Source organism: Stegodyphus dumicola, chromosome 1, assembly GCF_044657685.1.
Source record: "Stegodyphus dumicola isolate Sdum_Otavi_A_Nest chromosome 1, ASM4465768v1".
NCBI lineage: Eukaryota > Metazoa > Arthropoda > Arachnida > Araneae > Eresidae > Stegodyphus > Stegodyphus dumicola.
The window spans coordinates 149756523-149778736 of record NC_140768.1 but is presented as its reverse complement, the minus strand read 5'-3'; the positions used below and the strand labels follow the sequence as shown (position 1 = coordinate 149778736).

Genomic DNA, 22214 nt, shown 5'->3' with positions numbered 1-22214 from the left:
AAAAAGGCTAAACGTAACTGAATGGATTCCTGCATTGCTATTCACTACCAAGTTATCGCTAAAGCATAATTTCATTTCGTTGTTTGTTCAAACATAATTTTCTATAATGAATGATGCTTCTTCTTTGAAAAATTCTATTGCAGACTTTTTGTCGTGGGCAATTCCCAAATTGTTAAATCCATAGGATATCAAAAAAGGATTTAAAAATTAAACTAGTATCTCAATGGCATCTTAAGAAATATAGAACTATCTAAACTTAACGCAATTTGAAATCAGCACGTACACTAGATTTGGTGTGCTGTTAAATGGGTGCATTTGCTAGATTTGGCGCTTTCGCGCATACATTTTTCCTGCAATTTTTTACGGTTCTCAAAAAGGAATAGTACTGATTTTCTTGACGTGTTACTCATTTTCATGTTTAATAGTAATGAATGTAAAATAAACTGAAACTTCAAATAAGTAAAACATAGAAATCTTTGCATCACTGCATTTGCAACAAATGCATAACTGAAATACATTTGCCGACCACATAAAATTGTTTCGGGGGGCTACCTGTTTGAAACCATGTTCCAATTGCACAAAAATAATATTTTAAGATTTAACTTTTCATGGAATAAATACAGGCAAATTCAATTAACCTTATTCTATTCTATTTCATTGGCATCTTTCTGAAATTTTAACAATTGCATTACAGCGTGAAAAGCCATAGAAGCGCTTGTTACAAATCTTGATTCCCTGGTTTCATGGAATAAATACAGACAAATTCAAATAACTTTATCCTATTCAATTTGATTAGTCTCTTTCTGAAATTTAAACAATCGCATAATGTCGTGAAAAGCCACAGAAGCGCTTGTTACAAATCCTGCATTTCAGGATTACATTTCTTTGGTAACCTACATGAAAACTATTTTCGCACTTCAACAAGAAAAAAAGAATAAAAATAACCTTATTAATCGAAATTATGTGCATTAAGGAATCCGGAATGTAAACTATAAACCTGTCTAGATGACTGAATAGCCTGGAATACATTTTGAGGATGCAATATTATTGTGGAAATACATGCGTATTTTATTTTTTTAAACTTTCAACATTAACTGTTTGATATGTATCGCATTTTCGTGATCATTATTGGATTTATATAAAGATCGTTTTCAAACATATACAACCATTTTTATGGATAACTGTTCAAATTAATGGTAACACTGAAAAAAGAGAAGTATAAAAGTTAATAATGCTGGAGTTATATATAATCATAATATAAAATACTAAGACGATAAAAGGTATGTAGATTTACTTACTCGTAACAATAAAAAATCATTAACAATCTGTTCTATGTGTATGGTTTACCATCTCAATGCCAAAAGCTACACTTTGCCTTATGCGATTTTCGCCCAGCAGAGCTTTTCCCCCTGATAATGGGCTGAAGAGGGAATTTTCAGAAAGTGCCATTGGATGCGATTTCCCTCTTGCCATAAAAAAATTCCTCCCAAGGATATGGCGATTTTTCGCGATTCAATATGGCGGAAAAAATTGGGCCACGTGCTGCTGAGTTTTACCCTGAGAATTACCAGACTGCAGTGCTCATGATGTAAAAATCTCTTAAAAAAAAAAAAAAAAAATTCATATCTTTGTAGTTCTTACAAAATGCTGTAAAATGTATGTTTTGTTAGTCTAGGCATATGTTTTTAAACATTTCTTTTCTTGCTAAGTACCATGGATAAGAAAATATTGCTTTAAAGCAGGAATAATTTACTATGAATTTTGATTTATTTTACAAAAAGCGAGGTTCTTCTCTCCTAAAAAAAATAAATAATTTATTAAGAATGTAAATGAAATGACACGTTACACACCTCATATAATAAGATTTCTTTTACAAGATGGGTAAGTCAGTACTACACAGATATATCTTATTTATTTAACTATACTTCAAAAGACATGAGGTTTCTATTCTGTTTAGATGTCTCCTTGAAAATGTTTTTCTGTTCAAGGGTCTTACACATACAACTCATGAATTTCTTTCTCATGTAAATAAGCATATGCTTGTTTAAAGCAGTTTTATCTAAATGATTTGGTATATACCTCACAAACAAGAGATTTCACTCCTTTGTGAGTATGCAAATGCTAATTTAAATGAAACTTTATTCAGACTGATTCATTACACATACCATGCACGTTATGTTTCTCTTTTGTGTGAACATACATATGCTGCTTTAAAATACGTTTCAGTCTAAATGACTTATTACAGACATCACACGCATAATATTTCTCTCCTGTGTGAATAAGCATATGCTCATTCAAATGACGCTTTAATCTAAATGCATTGTTACATACCTCACACACATGAGGTCGCTCTCCTGTATGAATAAGCCTATGCTCATTTAAATTATACTTCACTCTAAAAGATTTGTTACATACCTCGCATACATGAGGTTTTTCTCCTGTGTGAATAAGTATATGATCAGCTAAACTACCTTTCTGAGTAAATGACTTATTACATACCTCACACACATGAGATCTCTCTCCTCCATGAGTAAGTATATGCTTATTTAAATCACATTTTACTCTGAATGATTTGTTACATATATCACACACATGAGGTTTCTCTCCTTTGTGAATAAGCATATGCTGCTTTAAAATACGCTTCACTCTAAATGACTTATTACACACCTCACAAACATGAGATTTCTCTCCTGTGTGAATAAGCATATGCTCATTTAAATGACGCTTCACTCTGAATGAATTGTTACATACTTTACACACATGTGGTTTCTTTCCTGAGTGGATAAGCTTATGCTCAGTTAAATTATATTTTACTCTGAATGATCTATTACATACTTCACACACATGAGGTTTCTCTCCTGTGTGAATAAGCAAATGGTCATTTAAATGATCCTTTTTTCTAAATGACTTGTTACATGTGTCACACACATGAGGTTTCTCTCCTGTGTGAATAAATATATGCTTGATAAAATCAGCATTTCGTCTAAATGATTTGCTACATACCTCACACACATGACGCTTCTCTCCTGCATGGATATGCATAGGTTTGTTTAATTTATCTTTCTGTGTGAATGGCATTTTACATTCCTCAGTTAAGAGAAGATTCTGTCCTGTGTGAATAAGCTTGTTTAAAGTACCATTTAATTTAAATGATTTCACACATGTGGTTTCACTTCTGAATAGATTTAGATGTACTTTAAAATATTGATGTCTTCCAGATGATTCGATACGTTCCTCCTCGGAAGTTTTTTCCCAGCTTGTAGAGAACTATAAGCTGACGACCTTAATATCATAAGTTGCTACACACGTTATAACATTCGCGTTCTGTGCGATTTTAAAAAGGTTTTTTTTTATCAAATTTTATAAAAAGTAGTTGTTGGATTCTTCAGATTAACATTAATATCTTGCAAATACAGATGTCATTATCTTTACAAAAATGTCAACATTTACTGTTGCTAATGTTTGATATAAACAAGCTTTGATTTATTATACCTCACACGTAAATGATATCCCGCTAGAGTACACACACATCTTTAATTATAAATTTATACAATTAGATCATATGCAATGCATTAGGATTGGGTTGAGTTCTGATTTTTCTACAGTTATTAGGCGAAGATTAAAATTGTTTGAACAAGCAACTTTCAAGCTCACTTTAAATGTTCTAACAGATTTCACATTTCATCGTACACGATTTACGAAGTATTCAGCTGTGTAGAATAAAAAACTAATAATTAATTTGCCACAAAAACTTCTTCAATATACAAATACATAAGAGAGAGTTATACTTCTTCTTGAAGCTTGGCTTCCCTTCGGCGCCGCGTATTTCCAAACCCTACCCCACTTTTCGAATTTTGACGTCATGGACAAATCGACTAGTTTCGCCTGGATGGTAATTCTTGAGCATGCGCTGAAGGGCGAGAATTAACATAAACAGAACTTTGGCTTGCACTTGTAAACAGTATTAATTATATTGTCTGAAAGTGCATTCGTTTATGTAATTGCATAATTTGACTGTTTCTGTATAAGAAAACTTCATTCAGATAAAATTTATTTTAATGTCATTATTATCTGGTAATAGGATTATACGAAATGCTGAATACTCTTGGTACTATCATAATCTTCGCATAACCTTTCACATTGTATTTTGCGTTATCATTGTAAAATATATTGTATTATAAAGATTAAATTACTTTGTTAGAAATGTGAATGTTCTAATTTTCTTTTTATCACTTATTATTTAATTTCGCTTTGAAAACACATTCATATTTGACAAATAATTATCTCCTCTGAACATTTTTTGATTGTTTAAAAACTATATTTGTCAATAATGTAATAAAAACTCACTAATCTAGTGCTTCATAGATCAATATGACAACGAATTCGAAATGTTTTAAAAACAGTTCTTTAATCTTTAGTTTGTAGTAGATGCAACTAATGTCACAGAGAAAAAATATTTCAATACAAAAGTTCTCCATGTTAATTCAATAGCACAATTATTTCTATTTCAGTGAGAAATCCACTTTCAGTGCTTATATAACAGAAAAGTTAGAAATGTGAATGTTCTAATTTAATTTTCTTTTTATCACTTATTATTTATTTTCGCTTTGAAAACACATTCATATTTGACAAATAATTATCTCCTCTGAACATTTTTTGATTGTTTAAAAACTATATTTGTCAATAATGTAATAAAAACTCACTAATCTAGTGCTTCATAGATCAATATGACAACGAATTCGAAATGTTTTAAAAACAGTTCTTTAATCTTTAGTTTGTAGTAGATGCAACTAATGTCACAGAGAAAAAATATTTCAATACAAAAGTTCTCCATGTTAATTCAATAGCACAATTATTTCTATTTCAGTGAGAAATCCACTTTCAGTGCTTATATAACAGAAAAGTTAGAAATGTGAATGTTCTAATTTAATTTTCTTTTTATCACTTATTATTTATTTTCGCTTTGAAAACACATTCATATTTGACAAATAATTATCTCCTCTGAACATTTTTTGATTGTTTAAAAACTATATTTGTCAATAATGTAATAAAAACTCACTAATCTAGTGCTTCATAGATCAATATGACAACGAATTCGAAATGTTTTAAAAACAGTTCTTTAATCTTTAGTTTGTAGTAGATGCAACTAATGTCACAGAGAAAAAATATTTCAATAAAAAAGTTCTCCATGTTAATTCAATAGCACAATTATTTCTATTTCAGTGAGAAATCCACTTTCAGTGCTTATATAACAGAAAAATGTAACATAAGCATTTTAGAAGTTTTAAATATAAGCTAAAGGTTTGTTGTACAATTTTATGTAAGAAACGTAATAATTTACTTTCATTCCTTTTAAATCGGCATATTTGTTTCCAATAGATAACTGAAATTTTTGGCAAGTTAGAGACTTAACTTGAACACACAGTATGCCGTCACTTAAAATATCAATTAATTGTTTTTTTCATTTAGAGATACATTGGAATTGAAAATACCAAAGGCAAAATGGGTCACAGATCCAACCTAATTTCTTATTTGGAAATTTTTCAAAAAAATTTCTGTCAGTTTTATCATATGTTGTTTTAAACAAGAAATCTGTATTATTTTCTTTAGTAAATTCTGAAAAACATGTTTCTGTTGTTTTTGTTCAATTCTCCTTGCCAAAGTATTAGCTTAGTTTTAAAAGCTTCAATATTGGTGCTCATTATTAAAATGCTTAGGTTTTTAGAAAATGTCTACTATGTAACTGAGTTTTCCTAATTAATCATTATTAATGAATGAACATGCTGATGTATGTTTCTTTTCTTCCGAAAATATGTAAACTGTATTTCTCAAATCGAAAATATGTCTCGCTATTTTTCTGTGTGAAAGCCAACTGACTTTGGTAATAATGTCTCATATACAGAACTTATCTAATTACATTGCATTAAAAAGAGACAGCTGTTTAGGATTTGTCCTTTTAATGTAATTAATTGCAGTAATAACCCTGCAATATCATGTGCAATTCTTCATCAGTTTGCAACAAGAGCTTTTCTATGTGTCATACAGTGATGGAATATTATATGGGGAGCAATTTTCATTATTAACCCTCTTAGTCCTTTATAATTACCTGTTAATGCTGCAGCATCATTGATACAAACTGCGACACAGATTGTCTAGGTAAGATTATTTGTTTCAAAATGTCTGTCAATAATTTCAAATATTTTCTCTCCAGTTGCTTTTCCTTTCCAAATATTACAACATAAAAAATACTGTCTTTCCGTCGTCTTTCTACTGTGTCGTCTTCAGAAACGTATCTCAGATAAACGATGAATTGAGACATTTTTGTAATGTCGGTAGCTTCATCAAGTTTTTATAGTAAAGACTGGATTTTGTATTCTATAGTGTCTGATATTACACAAATTTGGTGAGAAACGGTATCTTTTTTTAATGCTATTGTTTTTAAATCATTACTATATTTTTCTGCATGCATAAATGATGTTATTTTAATTGCTGAAGGAAGAATAAGCGATTCTCCAATTGTATGAGGTTTTAAATTTTTTGCAATTAAATACGAAACTTTTAAGGATGCCTGTAAATCCTTCTCAGGAACTGTTATATATTTTTCAAAAACACATTTTAATTTTTCATGCTCTTAGCTCATTCCTTAAAAAATTCTTCAGATTTATTTACTTAATCTTTATGTTTAGTTTCTGAGGTACTTTCCGTTTCACTGCCGCAAATCTCGCCAAGCAGACTTTGTTGTCCACAACATACAATATACACATAAAATATTTTAACAAACGTTAGTTTTAAGAATTTTTTATTTTGAAGGCATAAACATTTTAATACCTTTTAAATTTTGTAAAAAAGCCAATAAATAAAGACAATAAATTTGTGAAAAGACATTAAGAATTTACTATGTTTTCATGTTTCAACATCCTGATTTGTCGGTTCGCATCACGTGATTTCATCTCACGTAAACTACGCTACAAAAATCTAATTCTCTCAGTAATTATCTACATTAATGACAAGTTAAATCTTAATTTGGAGTGCAAGTTTAAATGCAAGACTTATTTCAATTTGTACAAATAGTTTATTCAGAAATTATGTAAAACTGCAGTGCTTTACTTCGCTAGTCCATTCTCATTAGAATTGATGAATTTGACCCGTGATTTTGTCTTTTCTATATTTTCGCCTTCGGATGAGCGGTGTGATTGCATTCTAATTGACTTAATTACCATGAATGGTCTTAGAGCATAAAATTTAACTATCTTGTACAAATTCTATGTAATTGTATGCCAGTACTGTCAATCTGAGAAGAAATGGCTGCGACTTGTTTTGAAAATGAGGCATAAAAGGTTGCCAGTGAAGGTATTCTGTTTGGCATCAGTTGTATCAATGTTGGCAACTTTATCGTTTGCACCGGCAAAACGGAAAAGTACCGTTTCTAAATGTGTTTTTAATTTCGTAGGTTTCATACTTTCCAAGTGCCAAGTTTTCACTGCATTTAACACACAATGGATATTCATTTTCCATTAATAATGCAACATGTAAAATGGTATAAAATAAACTCTTCTTGATATTTACTTAATTTTTTTTAGAAGTAGAAAGAGAGCCATTGGATTCATTATTGTTTGCATTTTCATTAATAGTTTTTCTCTAAGTTTATTTGATGTTGGTCCATCCATCCCATTTCTCTTGTGAACATTGGGTATCTATTTTGGGCCATTTAACCATCATGAACAAAATTGCAGCTAAAACAAAATTGTTTTTATTATCCTTTGAGACACTACTGAATTTTCCAATACTAAAGAAATGTTATGTGCTTACTTGACAACAAATTTGATTAGAATCAAGAAACATAGTTTATAAATGATGCATATTACAATTACATGCAAGACACTACTAACATAGTCGAAAAAACTACATCTTAGCTACGCGTATGCAATTGCATTGAAATGCGATTCAACCTGTTTGGAAATCATCAAGCATAACACACAAATCAAGTGGAAAGCAATAAATTCAAAATTAAAATATGGAAATGTTAAAAAAAACATCCAAAGTTCTCTTCAAATTCCGTATACCTTTTATTGTCAAATAAATATCTTTGGATTTGGTGACCCCCCCCCCCACAAATTTGTCCATGACTCCCAGGTCTAAATTTTGTAAAAAAACAATAGAAGTTATCAATTGCATTTTGAAAAAAAAAAAAAAAAAAAAAATGATTTCGGGCTTGTCTTCAACTGAACAGCATGCAATAGAGTATTTTCAAAATTACGGGAAAGTACGACTTATGTGAAAGTTGATAAACATTGGCTGTCCAATGTGAAAAGTGAATTACGGTTTAATATGTTATGTTCATAGCTTGTGTATTTGTTTATCTAACTGAATACAGAATGATCCGTTTCTTCAAATTTCTGCTGGAATAACTGCTAGAGAAAATCTATCCCATTTCAGATGAACAGAAAGCGTTTTATTCTTATTCAAAAATTACAGTAATTGTATTCCGTATTTACATGAATTAGGTTAGTGCAATCAATTTTATTCCGTATTTACATGAATCGCGTATCGCACAATGCTGTGTAGGCTGGTGACCTAGCGATGATGACTCAAAATGCATCTCTGCATTCAGGCATACACTCCTTACAAGAATATAACCATGCACTAGAGTCCTAGCTTCAGCAGGTACATTTTTTTTGTGCTATACCATCTCTGTGGGTCCTAAATTCTAAAAACTTTTCCACTCCTAAATTCCAAAAATTTTGCTACTTGATATTTCTGTAAATTCCAAAAATTTGCACACCTGCCATAACCGCACTGGCTGTGGCCTCAGTTAAAATTCTAGCAAAATCAAATATTGTAACGTTATTTCAGACAACTTTCTTAAACTGTAGATCGCAACCCCCATCTACAGCAGGGAGTCGCAAAAAATTTTATTAGTTTTGGTATTTCTTAAACTTAATATAATAATTTTACAATTACCCAATATTTTTACACACTGTATCTGAAAATAGATGAAGATAAGACCATACAGGCAAAGAGAAAAACAAAAATGTTTCAACGCATTCTTTTTATAATATAAATGTTCATTTTACTTGCTTTGCACATGACGCTGTCATTTCATCTGTTACTTAATTAAAATTTTCACATTGTTTTACGTCTTAAAATGATAATATAAAGATAATGACCTAAAGCTGCCATATTATCTTACAGTAGAAGTGAAAAAATTGACAGTTTCACTCACGTGCGTGTCGGATTTTCACAATGCTTATGGGGTCCACACAAAATTTTCGTAAATATTTTGAGGTCGTGAAAAAAATCTATGATAAAAAAAGGCCACGACTGAAAAAAAGTTTAAGAAGCTCTGTTTTAAACCAATCAGTTTCCTTACACGAACCCATTTTTTTTTTGCCTGTTTTGTTTCTCAGCTGAATTATGTTTTTGTGGGAATTTTTCTATATTTTTACTGTTTCAGCTGAATGGAAAAACACGCTAAAATGTTTCAAATGACTATTAGGGGAAGAGGATCAAATACCCCACATTATTATCTCTATTTATCTCTTGTTTCAATTCTGAGTTGAATTATGTTTTTTGATAGAATTTTTCCATATTACATATTTCAGTTCAACAAAAAATCAACTTTGAAAATATTGAGGAAAAGCATGTACTAAAATGTTTCAAAATGAAAGTGTGGGATAAATAAATACAGTACAAAGTCTTTAATCCGGACGTCCATAATCTGGAATGATCTATAATAACGGACCTCAAAGCTACAAACTTTCTGCACATGCGTAGCGTTTACGCATGCGTGCGTTTAATGTATAACAGACGGTATAAGCTAGGCTAAAATTATCTAATTATCTATTTCAGTTAAAGTTGCAGATTGCGTTGTTCCTTAATCTTCTAATTGAATCAGGCATATTATTTTTTGCAGGCTGTTAGAGCAATTTTATAAAAAGTAAGCTTGAACTTTCGATTATGTCAAAAAGACTTTCCGATTCTGGAGGGATCTACAAAGCGAAAGCATGTTTCGATGTCCATCAAACAAATAGTGGAATTGCTGCAAAAAATGGATAAATGCATGAAGAAAGTTAGAGAGGTTAGTGAAAACAAAAAAATTTCGATTGACAAGTTAGTCGGTATTCTCGGCACGGCAATTACGGGACTCGAACAGCGGAACTTTGTAACTGAACAAGAAATTATGTCTGTTTATAGAATTAAAGAGAAAGTATTAGCACATAAAACGAAGCAACTTAAACAACTTACATTGAAAGAAATGTTTAATAAAGTAAATATTAAGCTTTTTTTTTTTGTTGTAAATTTTGATAACCTTTAGATCATAATTGCTCTTTATTTCATAAATTACTGTTTCATATTTTTAATTTTATAATTTCTGCATGCCATCTTACCAGATTTAAATTGATGATCTATAATCCAGAATCGTCGAAGTCCCGACGAGTCCGAATTAAAGACTTTGTACTGTATATAAATTACTTTTTCCTAGGAGTATAGGAGTTCTTATATATATATAAAGAAATTTAGAACCAACTTTTCACAAAGACTTAAAAAATTGAAGTTCAAATGATCTTCTTAAAATCCTAAAAATGAAGAATAAGAATACTTTAAAATGTAAAAATTAACACGTTGACTGCAGCGCGCATTTTACGTGATTTGCCCATGACACCAACTTGAAATTTTTATTATGTGATATATATTATGTTGAAATATTATCTGCAGAACATTATGTTATATATAATCGTGCTTAATGCATTTTTCATGCTGGTTGTCACCGGAGACCTCCAAACATCTGTAGACCATTTTTGCGATTTATAATTTAAATTTTTACAATTTATTATTCTTCAAATCATTATAGTAACAATGGTACTATTTAAAATTTTATCAGTATCGATATGTATTTTACTATTGGTCGCATCACCCACGGCGCTGTAGCCAAGTTGAGTGCTGGTCACCGGTGGCCCCCACGGCAGTCAACGTGTTAAAATACACCATCACAAGAAAAACCAAAAAATAGTATAAAAGAACAAGAAAGGCGAGGAATCCAACCAACTTCAACATAATATCGTCAAGACAAGGTATGTCAAATTTACCGTATTTGACGGCATATAAGACACACCCTTATTTAGAAGGCCACACACATGTAGATGTAGAAAAAGTTATGTGTGTCTAGACTTTTATCCGGGCTAAAAATAGCATTCAGTATTGAAAGTTAACCTGTGTCCTTCACGTATAAGACACAGGTAACTATTTTTAGACCTAATTTAGGAAAAAAAGTGTGTCTTATATGCCGTCAAATACGGTAATTACATTTCCCCTTGTAAAACAAAATCCTTGCTTTTCTGTATCCAGAATCAGTTGATAAACCGTTTCAATATATTTTTTTATCTTAATAGTTCACCTGAAAATTCTAGTCCTCAAAGCGGAGGAAAATCATTAAAAATATCTTCCAATTTAAAAATATTTTTCTAATCTAAAAAGAATCTTAAAAAAAAAAAAAAAAAAAATGGAAACATGCCTTTTAAAATGTAGAAAAAATTAAAATCCTGCAATAGAAAATCTTTGAAAGTTCAAAATAATCTTAACTCAAAACTTTACTAAAACCTCTTATCAAACAGCAGTAGCAAAGAAAAATGGGGGGGGGCGAGTAAAATCATTAAAATTATCTTACAATTTAAAAAGATTTTACTAGTCTAAATATTTGATGTTCGACATTTACAGGATTTTATCAAGTTAATTTGAATTTCAAATTTTATTCTTTCTGAAAAATTGGTTCTAAATTTCTTTCTTTATATATTTACTGATCAATTTTTAACAGCATAATGCATGAAAAATTTTGGAAGGATTATAAATTTTCCTTTTAAAAAATTATTTGTATATATATAGTCCAAACGCATCTGTATATGGTGGAATACGTTTAACGCGAAATCCCTTATGGCGAAATATCGGTATAAGGCGAAATATAATATGAAATAATGTAACGGTCCTGACAAACTACTATGTATTTTCATGCATTTTGTTTCTCTTAACACGAAAAGATATCCTTTCTGGAAATGAACAAAATACAGAAAACACTGGCACCGCAGGTGAGATTTAAGCGGGATGTGAAATAAAAGAGAGGTGGTTTCACATATTTCGTAGAAAAGAGGCTAATTTGGTTTTGAAATACCCTCGGAATAGCCTGCGACATGAGCCAGTTTTGTTTATCTACGCTACTTTCGCCTTCCACCTCTACAAACGCCACACAAAAATCTCATCTCTCATCAGTTAGCTTTGGAATTCGGTGACGAGTACATGGCAGTGCGAGTAAAAATTAGTGAGTTTGGCTCATATGTTGCACTGCATGGAATTCAGCAACTCCAAGGATGAATGGAAATTATTTTCATTACACACAATTCTCAAAAGTATCAGATTCTTTGGCGCCAAAAAAAAAAAAAAAATAGAGAAGTAGGATAGTGAAACTGAGCTGACACTTAATAAAATGTTTGAGAAAGTTTCTGTATTAATGAACTGTTGTACTGTACTATCGGAAGAATTCGTTGCAGTAATTTATGATAATGTGTGTACAGCCCCAATTATGGCGGACAAAGTTATTTTGGAGTTTGTTCAAAGCTAAAAAAGTATCATTGATGCAGATTCTGATGACGAAAATAAAATGAATAATGCAGTTCCTGTTCCCACGTCATTCGAAATCAGGAACATCATAAAAAGACGTACATTCCAATGGTGATATGAATAACAAAATGTTTGACATTGAACAATTTGATGCTAAAAAAAGACAATGCAAAGAAAAATATCAGATTATTTTCCCAAAACTCAATAAATTTTTTGTTTTTCAGAAAACTTGAAAATTTTGTATTAAATTCTATCAAGTTCTTGTGGATGTTTTTTGTTTCATTGATTTTTATTAAATACATGCATATACACATATCTATGTAAATAAAATGTACTCTAATAAGCTTAATTTTGTTGACCATATATATATATATATATATATATATATATATATATGTTGTATGAACTTAAATCCATTTAGTGCGAATACATTGCACATAAATCCCTTTCTTACATAAAATATAAATGTATGTATAAAATACCTAAATAAATTGTAATTGAAGTTTAATTAGCAACTATGAAATCTTAAAAAAGTAGTATAAAATTTATAATGGCAAACATTAAAATAGATGAAAGTAAATAAAATTTAAATTATAGAATGTACTTTATAAAATTAATAACAAGTGGTTAAAAATATATACAGTCAAAAGTCGTTAATCCGGACTCGTCGGGACTTCGGCGATTCCGGATTATCGATTTTTCCGGATTATAGATCATCAGTTTAAATCTCGTAAGATGGCATGCAGAAATTCTAAAATTAAAAATATGAAACCGTAATTTATGAAATAAAGAACAATTATGATCTAAAGAATATCAAAATTTACAAAAAAAAAAAAAAAAAACTTAATATTTATTTGTTTACTTTATTAAACATTTCTCTCAATGTAAGTTGTTTAAGTTGCTTCATTTTATGTGATAACACTTTCTCTTTAATTCTATAAAAAGACATAATTTCTTGTTCGATTACAAAGTTCCGCTGTTCAAGTCCCGTTAATTGCTGTGCCGAGAATACCGACTAACTTGTCAATCGAAATTTTTTCGTTTTCACTAACCTCTCTGTCACATTCTTCATGTCTTTATCCATTTTTTGCAGCAATTCCACTTTTTGTTTGTTGGACATCGAAACATACTTTCGTTTTGTAGATCCTTTGGAAGTTCCAGCTTTGGAAATTCTATTTGACATAATCGAAAGTTCAAGTTTACTTTTATAAAGTTGCTCTTACAGTCTGCAAAAAATAATAAGCGGGATCCAATTCGAAGATTAAGGAACAAAGCAATCATTAACATTAACTGAAATAGATAATTAGATAATTTTAGCTTACACTGTTCGTTATACATTAAACGCGCAGGCGAAAACGTATTCTGCACTTGCGCACATGCATATGCACAGTAGTCAAGGTCTTACGCGCATGCGTAAAATGCCTGTGTGCATGTGCCAAAGCGGCGCATGCGCAGAAAGTTTTTAGCTTTGAGGTTCGGATTATGGGTGTCCGAATTAACGACTTTTGACGGTATTTTAATTGCTTAAAATATGGAAGTTATTAGGCAGAGATTTTTGGATATAAAGTTACTACTACAAATTTTCGGATTACTATTCATATTTAAAGTCTCAACTTGCAGTCTTAATCCACATAACAACCATTGTAAAAATCACCCGTTATCATATTCCAAAGATCAGCAGCATACATTTTTTTCAAAATCGTGCATAATATTAAATAGTCAAGTTGATACAAATAAAATGAACTGTTTTTATGAGTTCAGACTAGTAGTTTATTCTTCCATTCACTTATTACAGTATTTCATTTTTTATATGCTTGACTATCCAAACTTTCAAGAGCTTTCCGGATATTTTTTTAGTTGAGTTTTTACTGTACAATCATTTCAGTATTTACATCGTCAAAATTGCATAGACACAAACTTGAAGTGAATTTACTTTTACAGCTAAACACAGGAACTGGAAAACGAAAAAGTACTTATTCGGAGATTGTATTCCTTTTTCATTCATGAAAATCAAAGTTCATTACACAAACATGCAATCACACTGCACAAGCATGTATGGAAATTCTTAACACATTTAGTAATCCTGATAATTGATTACACATTTAGTAAATAAATCAGAAAATATTTTAAAGTATAACGAATAAAGTATTTAAGCTTTTTTAAAACAGAGCATAATGCTACAGTTATGAACAAATTTAATGTTATAAAAGTTAGTTAATTTAGTAAATTTCAGTTTTTCACCAAAGAAATGAAATATTTTGATAATTATGAAGTTCCTTGTATATCTTTATAAATGAACTTTATTGCTGTTTTAAACAATTAAACAACTGTCCAAGTTATTTTAATACTTTTGAAATATATACACTAAAAGAAACATTAAAATTTATTAATATATTTGTCAACCTTGATTTGGCATAAAAGTCTGCAGAATGCTTCGTAGTTTTTAAGCACACAGAGACACTGCAATTCTTATTCCTTGATTTGAAGTTTTCTGCAAGTGTTTATTATTATTATTATTAAAATATTTGTGTTGGCACACATACAATTTTTTTATAGTGACTTCAGATGTGGATAAATTTTTCGAACACTCTCCTTTGTTTTACTGGCGTCGCTGAATTTTGCGATGAATGCATCACATTTATTGCCGAGTATCACCTTCCAAATTTTTCATACTGTTAATGTATACATTAGCAGTGAATTATTCTCCTCTTTCCTCAGATATACTACGGCGATAAACAATAACCATTCACTAAAGATTTTGCGTAAATTTCCACTCATAATAATTTAAATTGCGAAAACCTCACAATTACCACCTAAACACTCTCTTCGGCACCACAATTCTTTCGAAAGCGCGCCGTACTCTTACAGATTCTTTGCCGTAGTAGTCAAAAGTGGGGTACGCCGTTTTGCCAGGTGAAACTAGTCGATATTTCCGTGACATCATAAATTCGAAAAGTGGGATAGGGTTTGGAAATACGCTTCGGCGCCTTATGCTCCAACTCAAAATAACGTTATTTGCAAGTTAAGCCACAAGACGCATTCCCTCCAATTCAGGGAGAAACGTCAGTCCGAAAATCAAACCCGTACTCTATTAGTGCTTAAGAATTCTTTAAGATGTATTTGATGACAAATTTGCCTAAAAAATACTATCTCCAAGGTTTCCTATTACAATGATTTAAAAGATCAGCTAAGAGGTCAATATTGCTGATTTTCATTTTCTTGAGCATAATGTTTCTGGCGCTATCGTACTTTGTGCAGTGAATAACTGCATGTTCAGTACTGTCAATCGTATAACATGAGTCACAAAATGGCGAATTCGCTCTACAATACCTGTACAGTCGGTCACAAAAGAATTTGAACACCGGTACCCATTCAGAAAATTTACTTTTCCGTTGAGAAACAAACTTATGGCTCGTGTCAATCTTGGTTCCATCACAACACCAAAGGATGGCTGACGTCCATCCTGGCTAGGTGTCGAGAGAGAGAGAGAGAAAACCACGAGCTATCTGAGTGAGCTTGGAAAAACAACATAACTGCTCAAGCGATCCAGGTTTACGATCAGAGGAAAACGCAAACGGTTACTGCGGCCCGACTTGGTTGACGAAATGCGAAAAAACAAAAGGGTCTCAAGAGTCTATCTTAGTTGGATGGGAAAAACAAAAGGATGGCTCACGTCAAATTTGTCTAGGTGTAGGAAAAAATACAACATGACCTATCTGAATGAGCTGGGAAACAAAATGACTGCTCAACTGATCCAGGATTGTGCTCAAAGAGAGAAGAAAAAAAAAAAAAAAAAAAAAAAAAAAAAAACGGTCGCTACGTCCCGTCTCGATTCGCGCAGTGAGAAAAAGAACAGAATCGTCTCACTCATCCATCTTAGTTGGATGGGTAAAAACAAAAGGATGGCTCACGTCAAATTTGTCTAGGTAAAAGAAAAAAAAAAAAAAAATACAACATGACCTATCTAGGTGAGATGGAAAACAAAAATGACTGATCAAACGGTCTCTGCGTCAAATCTTGGCTCTCATAGAGAGAAAGAATACAACAGCCTTCTCAAAAAGTCTTCATTGGATGGGGAAACAAAATAGCTGCTCCCACCATCAGGGTTTGAGATGAAAAAAAAAATAAAAGGGTGGTTCTCCATCTATCGAGGTTTAAGTGAGATTAGAAAAAAAAATAGTTTAGCGTCAACATGTCCCATTCATGACATCTTACACTTCTTTGACAAATTGCTTCGAAATATGTAAAAAGAAAATATCCAGCTCGTGTAAAGTTCAGAAATGGCAAAACATTCCCAAAGAATTCCTTTCCTTCAGAAAGTATATCCTGTGTCCAGATGAGGTAGAGGTAGAGAGAGAAAGCACGCTGCATCTTCAAGAGCCAGCACTGTTCTGAACAGAAACGTGGAATATTTTTATAGATAAGTGAGGAAGTGAAAGTGAAAGTGAAAAATCGAAATCGGATCGGCTGGGAAAAAAAATTCAGAGCTCAGAAAAAATTTCTGGCTGGCTAAGTTATTAAAAAAAAACTTTTTGTTAATTTTCATTATGTCTTTAGACATAATAAAAATTAACGATCTCCCCCTTTTGTCTGGGAATGATGACTCGCCTTTCTAAAAATAGACCATAACTCATTGTTTTTCTTGGAATTCTATTTTTAGAAAGGATGAGACATCTTTCAAAGACAAAAGGGGGAGAAAGACATAATAAAAATTAACAATTTTTTTTTTTTTTTTTTTTTTTTTTTACAACTTAGCCACTCAGAATTTTTTTCTGAGCTCTAAAAATTTTTTCCCAGCCGATCCGATTTCGTTTTTTGACTTTCACTTTCACTTCCTCACTTATCTATAAAAACATTCCGTGTTTCAGTGAAGATTCGTCATCTCGCCCGGGACTTAAATTTCCCGACGTAAACTATCATGAATAGTTTAAATTGATCTTGTATATAGTGTATATAATGTATTTATTCTTTTTCGGTATGTATTAAGTTGCTATATGATTTAAATTGTATCACTATTTTATGTTTAGTAATTTTTGTGCATTAATGCTTAATTATATTTATTGTATTATGTGTTATTTCAGATGTAATATTGAAATTGTCAGATGTAGTCTGTGTCCTCTTTTTGTATTACAACACATACATGATACACGGTTTCCTCACGGCTTCCGCTGCGAACTTCTTGATGCGCGCGCCATTCAAAGGCCTTGCGACGCATGGTCGCCCCCTGTAATCACCTTTGACCTCTTTTAATTGTCAAGAAATTTCAACGTCATGTGCCCTTCGGGCTTATTATCAAGAGCCGGACAAGTTGCGCAGCCGCGCGACATTTCGGCAATAGTATCGCATGTATCACGGAATCCATGTATCAGTGGTAACTCACAGTCTGAGCTATGGTTAGCACATTCTGTATTCTCCATTACTGAATTACGTGATTCAAGAGAGATACCTGGATTATTTGTAAGAAGCGTTGTCATTGGCTGAAAGTATTCATGTGACATTTACGGCATAATCTGCAGTTTTCAAAGCTGAATTCTGACGGCACGTTGTATGCTTATAAACAAACATGGCTGATGCAAATAGGCAAAATTATACTTCGCTCGAGAAAGCGGTTTTAGCAGAATGCGTTTTAAAATACCGCCATATAATTGAAAATAAAGTTTCTAATTCAGAAACTAACAAAGATAAAAAAAAAATACGTGGGATTTGATCGAAAAAGAATTTAACAGCATTCCGGGAGTTACTGTACGTACTGCAACACAATTGTATAATTGCTATAGAAATTTGAAAAGAAAAGCCACGAAACGGAAAGCAGAAGAGAGGCTAGAACTTTTTCGAACTGGAGGCGGCCCTGCTGTAGCGAATGAAAATGATAATATTGACGAAACATTATTTGCCATGGGTGCAATAACACGTCCACTGGAGAATGTGTATGATAGTGATCATTTATATCATATGCAAACTTCCTATTCTGGTAAGTAATTGCTTTTTCATATTTTTATTCACCGTATGCAGGTTAAAAATATGTTGCTTAATTTAATTCATGATTTTAGCACTTCAGCTAGAAAATCTAAATCTATTACGCTAAAATAATTAACGCATCAAAAGTTTTTAATGGAAAAAGAAATATTAGAGCTGTTTGTTAACCACATTTTAATCAGTAAATATGCAATTTTGAATGAGATAACTTGGTTTTGTTAACCATGTTTTAAACAGCAAATATGCAATTTTGTATGATATGATATACTATATACTAGTTTTAACTCTTTCATTTGTTTGCTGAGTTAATTGTCACTGTACCATGTACTGAAAATTAGACAGACACATTTATAACGTGGCATATACATCTACTTACAGTAAATATGTTAGACCACTCTTGATTTATTACAGTGAAACTTAAAAAGTTAAAATTTTTATGTAGCAAAAATCCTAGGATATAAAGATAAGCCCTTTTTTCACTGTATTTAATGAATTCTGTTACACTGTGTTTGTAAAATACAAGAGATTCAATTTTCAAGTAGTACGTTTGTATAATATTGTTTTGGCCAATATAATTTTGTGCTATATGCAATAATAAGGTCAAATTTATTTATTGATAATCTGATTATCACATCCAATGTCTTGATATTTTCCACCTTGCATAAAAGAGCAGTGAAGTAATACAGGAAACGTTCCACAAGCCATACCGTCACTCCACAATATTTTTCAAGAATATTAGATGAAAACATATTAATTATTAATACACTCTGTTACTTAAATCTGAAAGTTTACTGAATTTTAAAAATTCTGTGTTTCTGTAATAGAATTTGTTGTTATGTTAAAGTCATGTGTATCAAAATGCTTGGCTGATTTATTTCACATTATGTCATATTGTAAATTCAAGATTTTACTTCTTTCCATAAGAGACTATTGCCTTTAATTATTGCTTTTCATCACGATATGCCTTCACGCACCTTATGAAAATAATGATTGAAAAGTGACATAACATCGATTGGGATAGGACTTCAGTCCAGGCGCCCATTGCAATGAACGTTTTGTTCAAGGATGATACTAGTAGTGTCTTAGAAGATTTAACACATTTCTATTTTTTTAAACTAGTTGTTTCTATACATTTTTAATAACACTTCACAATTGTTTTAAATAATGCAGGCAATTATAAGATATCCCAGAAACTCAAGTTTAAATAGAAAGAAATTTTATATATAGTAACATTAATCTAATACTTCATCTTATTATTCAGTTTTGAAGATTTAAAATTGTTTACTTTTTTAATTTTTAACTAGAATTAATTAAGCAGTACTATAATTCATATATTAATAAATTCATTAAAATTTTCTTTTTAAAAATTTGTTTTTATTCAATGATTATATTGCATTAATGATATGCTATCATGTACATATAACATGCATATTTTTTAATATTTCAGATGAGTACACAATTTCAAACTGTAAAATAGATGCAGATGATTTAAAAAGAGTAAGTTTTATTATTTTAGCTCATTTTTCAATGATAGAAAGTTAAAAGTCATACTCTGAATTAATTTAATACTTTTATTTTATACTAAAAATTTTGTACTTTCTTATTAACTGTAATTCACATTGAAAAGGCAAGAAAACGTATTGATGAGAGAAAGCGCAATGTTGCCAAAAAGTACTTATGTTCAAAGCTAGTTACTCTTTCCCAGATGGCTTTTTATTTCTCCATACATTTTTGGTAGTGTGACTGCAGAAATTTGGTGAAAGTGCAGAATCGCCCACTTCTTGGCGCATTTTTAAGAGTTGCACACACTCGGTATCCATGTGCACATCGACCTATTTTCACTTAAAAAAAATCCCAGAATTGCACAAAAATGGCATTGTGCACTTCCTTGACTTTATCCATTTACACATCGACCTATTTTCACTTAAAAAGTCAAAGAAAATTGACAAAAATCCAATTCTTCTTACTCTTGTAAAAAGTGCCAAAGTGGGCGTTTCTGCACTTCACCCGGAAATTTTTGTATTTTAGCATGCATTTGACTACATACTGCATTTTTCATTGCCTGCAGCAAAATCCTGGACTTAGCCTGAACATATACCATAACATGACTTACTTAAAGACATTATGATCTTTTTTTATTTCTGTTTTAGAATTTTGGTTAATCTTAGATAATCGGGGTGAGCGCCAAACTTGGCACGATTTTGATTTGGTTGTGGTTTCTGGCTATATGTATTCCTGTGGCAAGCCTATTAAAGCTTTATTTCGGTGCTTGTAATGAGTGCGAATTTAGCATAGCCAGAATTTTTTTTTTTTTTTTTTAATTTAATTTTGAAATACTGTATTTGTTTTTAAAAGTTTTACTGTTTAATATTTGCAGGTGGTTAAGCTGTTGTTGGTGGGAGAATGTTGGATTTCACGTGACGTGAAGTTTATAATTTATGAATGTTTCCATTTAATTTTATTTAGTTAATGCCTTCCTGGTCAGTTAATTATTATTATTATTATTATTATTATTATTATTATTTAGTTTTGTTTCTTGCATGTGGCAATCGAAAGGTGTGGAATGTAATGTTTTGATTATAATCTGCACTTTCTATAGATAATAAGATATTTTTCTGTTATCAGGACCAGATTCAAGAAAATATGTACGCTTGTATGTGTATATAATACGTTCATGCAAACACATGCATCCATACAAATATGCATACATTTTCGAATCCGGTTCCGATAATTAAGAGTACCAATAATAATTAATTCATATTTTTTTACTGTATTTGTATTTTTTACTTACTGTGTAATATTTTATGTAACAGGCTAACTTGGGAAATGGATCTAAAGAAATGAATGAAATCATACATGAACAGCAAGAGCCAAACTTAGATTTTGTAACACAAGTCAAGGCTACTGATTCTCCTTCACAGGCATCAGGAAGTCAAAAAGGCAAAATGTATTCACCAATGGTAGAAACGAAGGCTGATAAATCATCAAAAATTATGCCTACACCTAAACTACTGAGGAAAGCCAAAAGACAGCCTCCAGCATCTAATGCAGCTGCAGCTGCTCTGGTAGAACATTTATAACTAAAATCGAAATTTCTCTCAGAGGAACATGAATTAACAATGAAATTAAAAAAAGAAGAACATGAATCAACAATGAAATACAAAAAAGAAGAACATGACATGAAAAAAGAAGATCATGACTTAAAAATGGAAATTTTAAAGAGAGCCTTAGAAATTAAAAGAAATATACTTGCTGTTATACAGAATGATCCTAAAAAAATTAATTTCAGTTGAAATCTGTATCTGAGGAATTACCACGTTATAATTTTGTAAAGTATATTGCATTTTATATTTCTAATAATTTTAAGTACATGTTTAATAAAGTTTGCAAACTTAAAATTAACAGAACATAGGCGAATAAATATTTTACATTTTTATGATCTTAAGTATCTGTTTCACATAATTTCATTTCTTAATCCACAATTCACCTAATAGCAATGCACCAATAATATTTTATTGTCTACTAACTATACCTAAAATTACTGAAATTATCATTATTCTCCTTAAAAATATTTCAAAACTCAGTTTTATAAACTCATAGCAGATATGTTTGTTACTGTATTGCTATTC

At 31.0% G+C, this 22214-nt stretch overlaps 1 protein-coding gene across 1 annotated transcript; it reads left to right on the top strand.

Annotated features, from left to right (window-relative positions):
• Positions 1–1517: 1517 nt before the first annotated feature.
• On the top strand, positions 1518–21991 carry LOC118185233 (uncharacterized). Its single transcript, XM_085819882.1, has 4 exons — positions 1518–1588; positions 18387–18580; positions 20033–20082; positions 21399–21991. The coding sequence occupies exons 1-4, from the start codon at positions 1518–1520 to the stop codon at positions 21663–21665; spliced, it is 582 nt and encodes a 193-aa protein (XP_085676008.1). The 3' UTR covers positions 21666–21991.
• Positions 21992–22214: the final 223 nt, after the last annotated feature.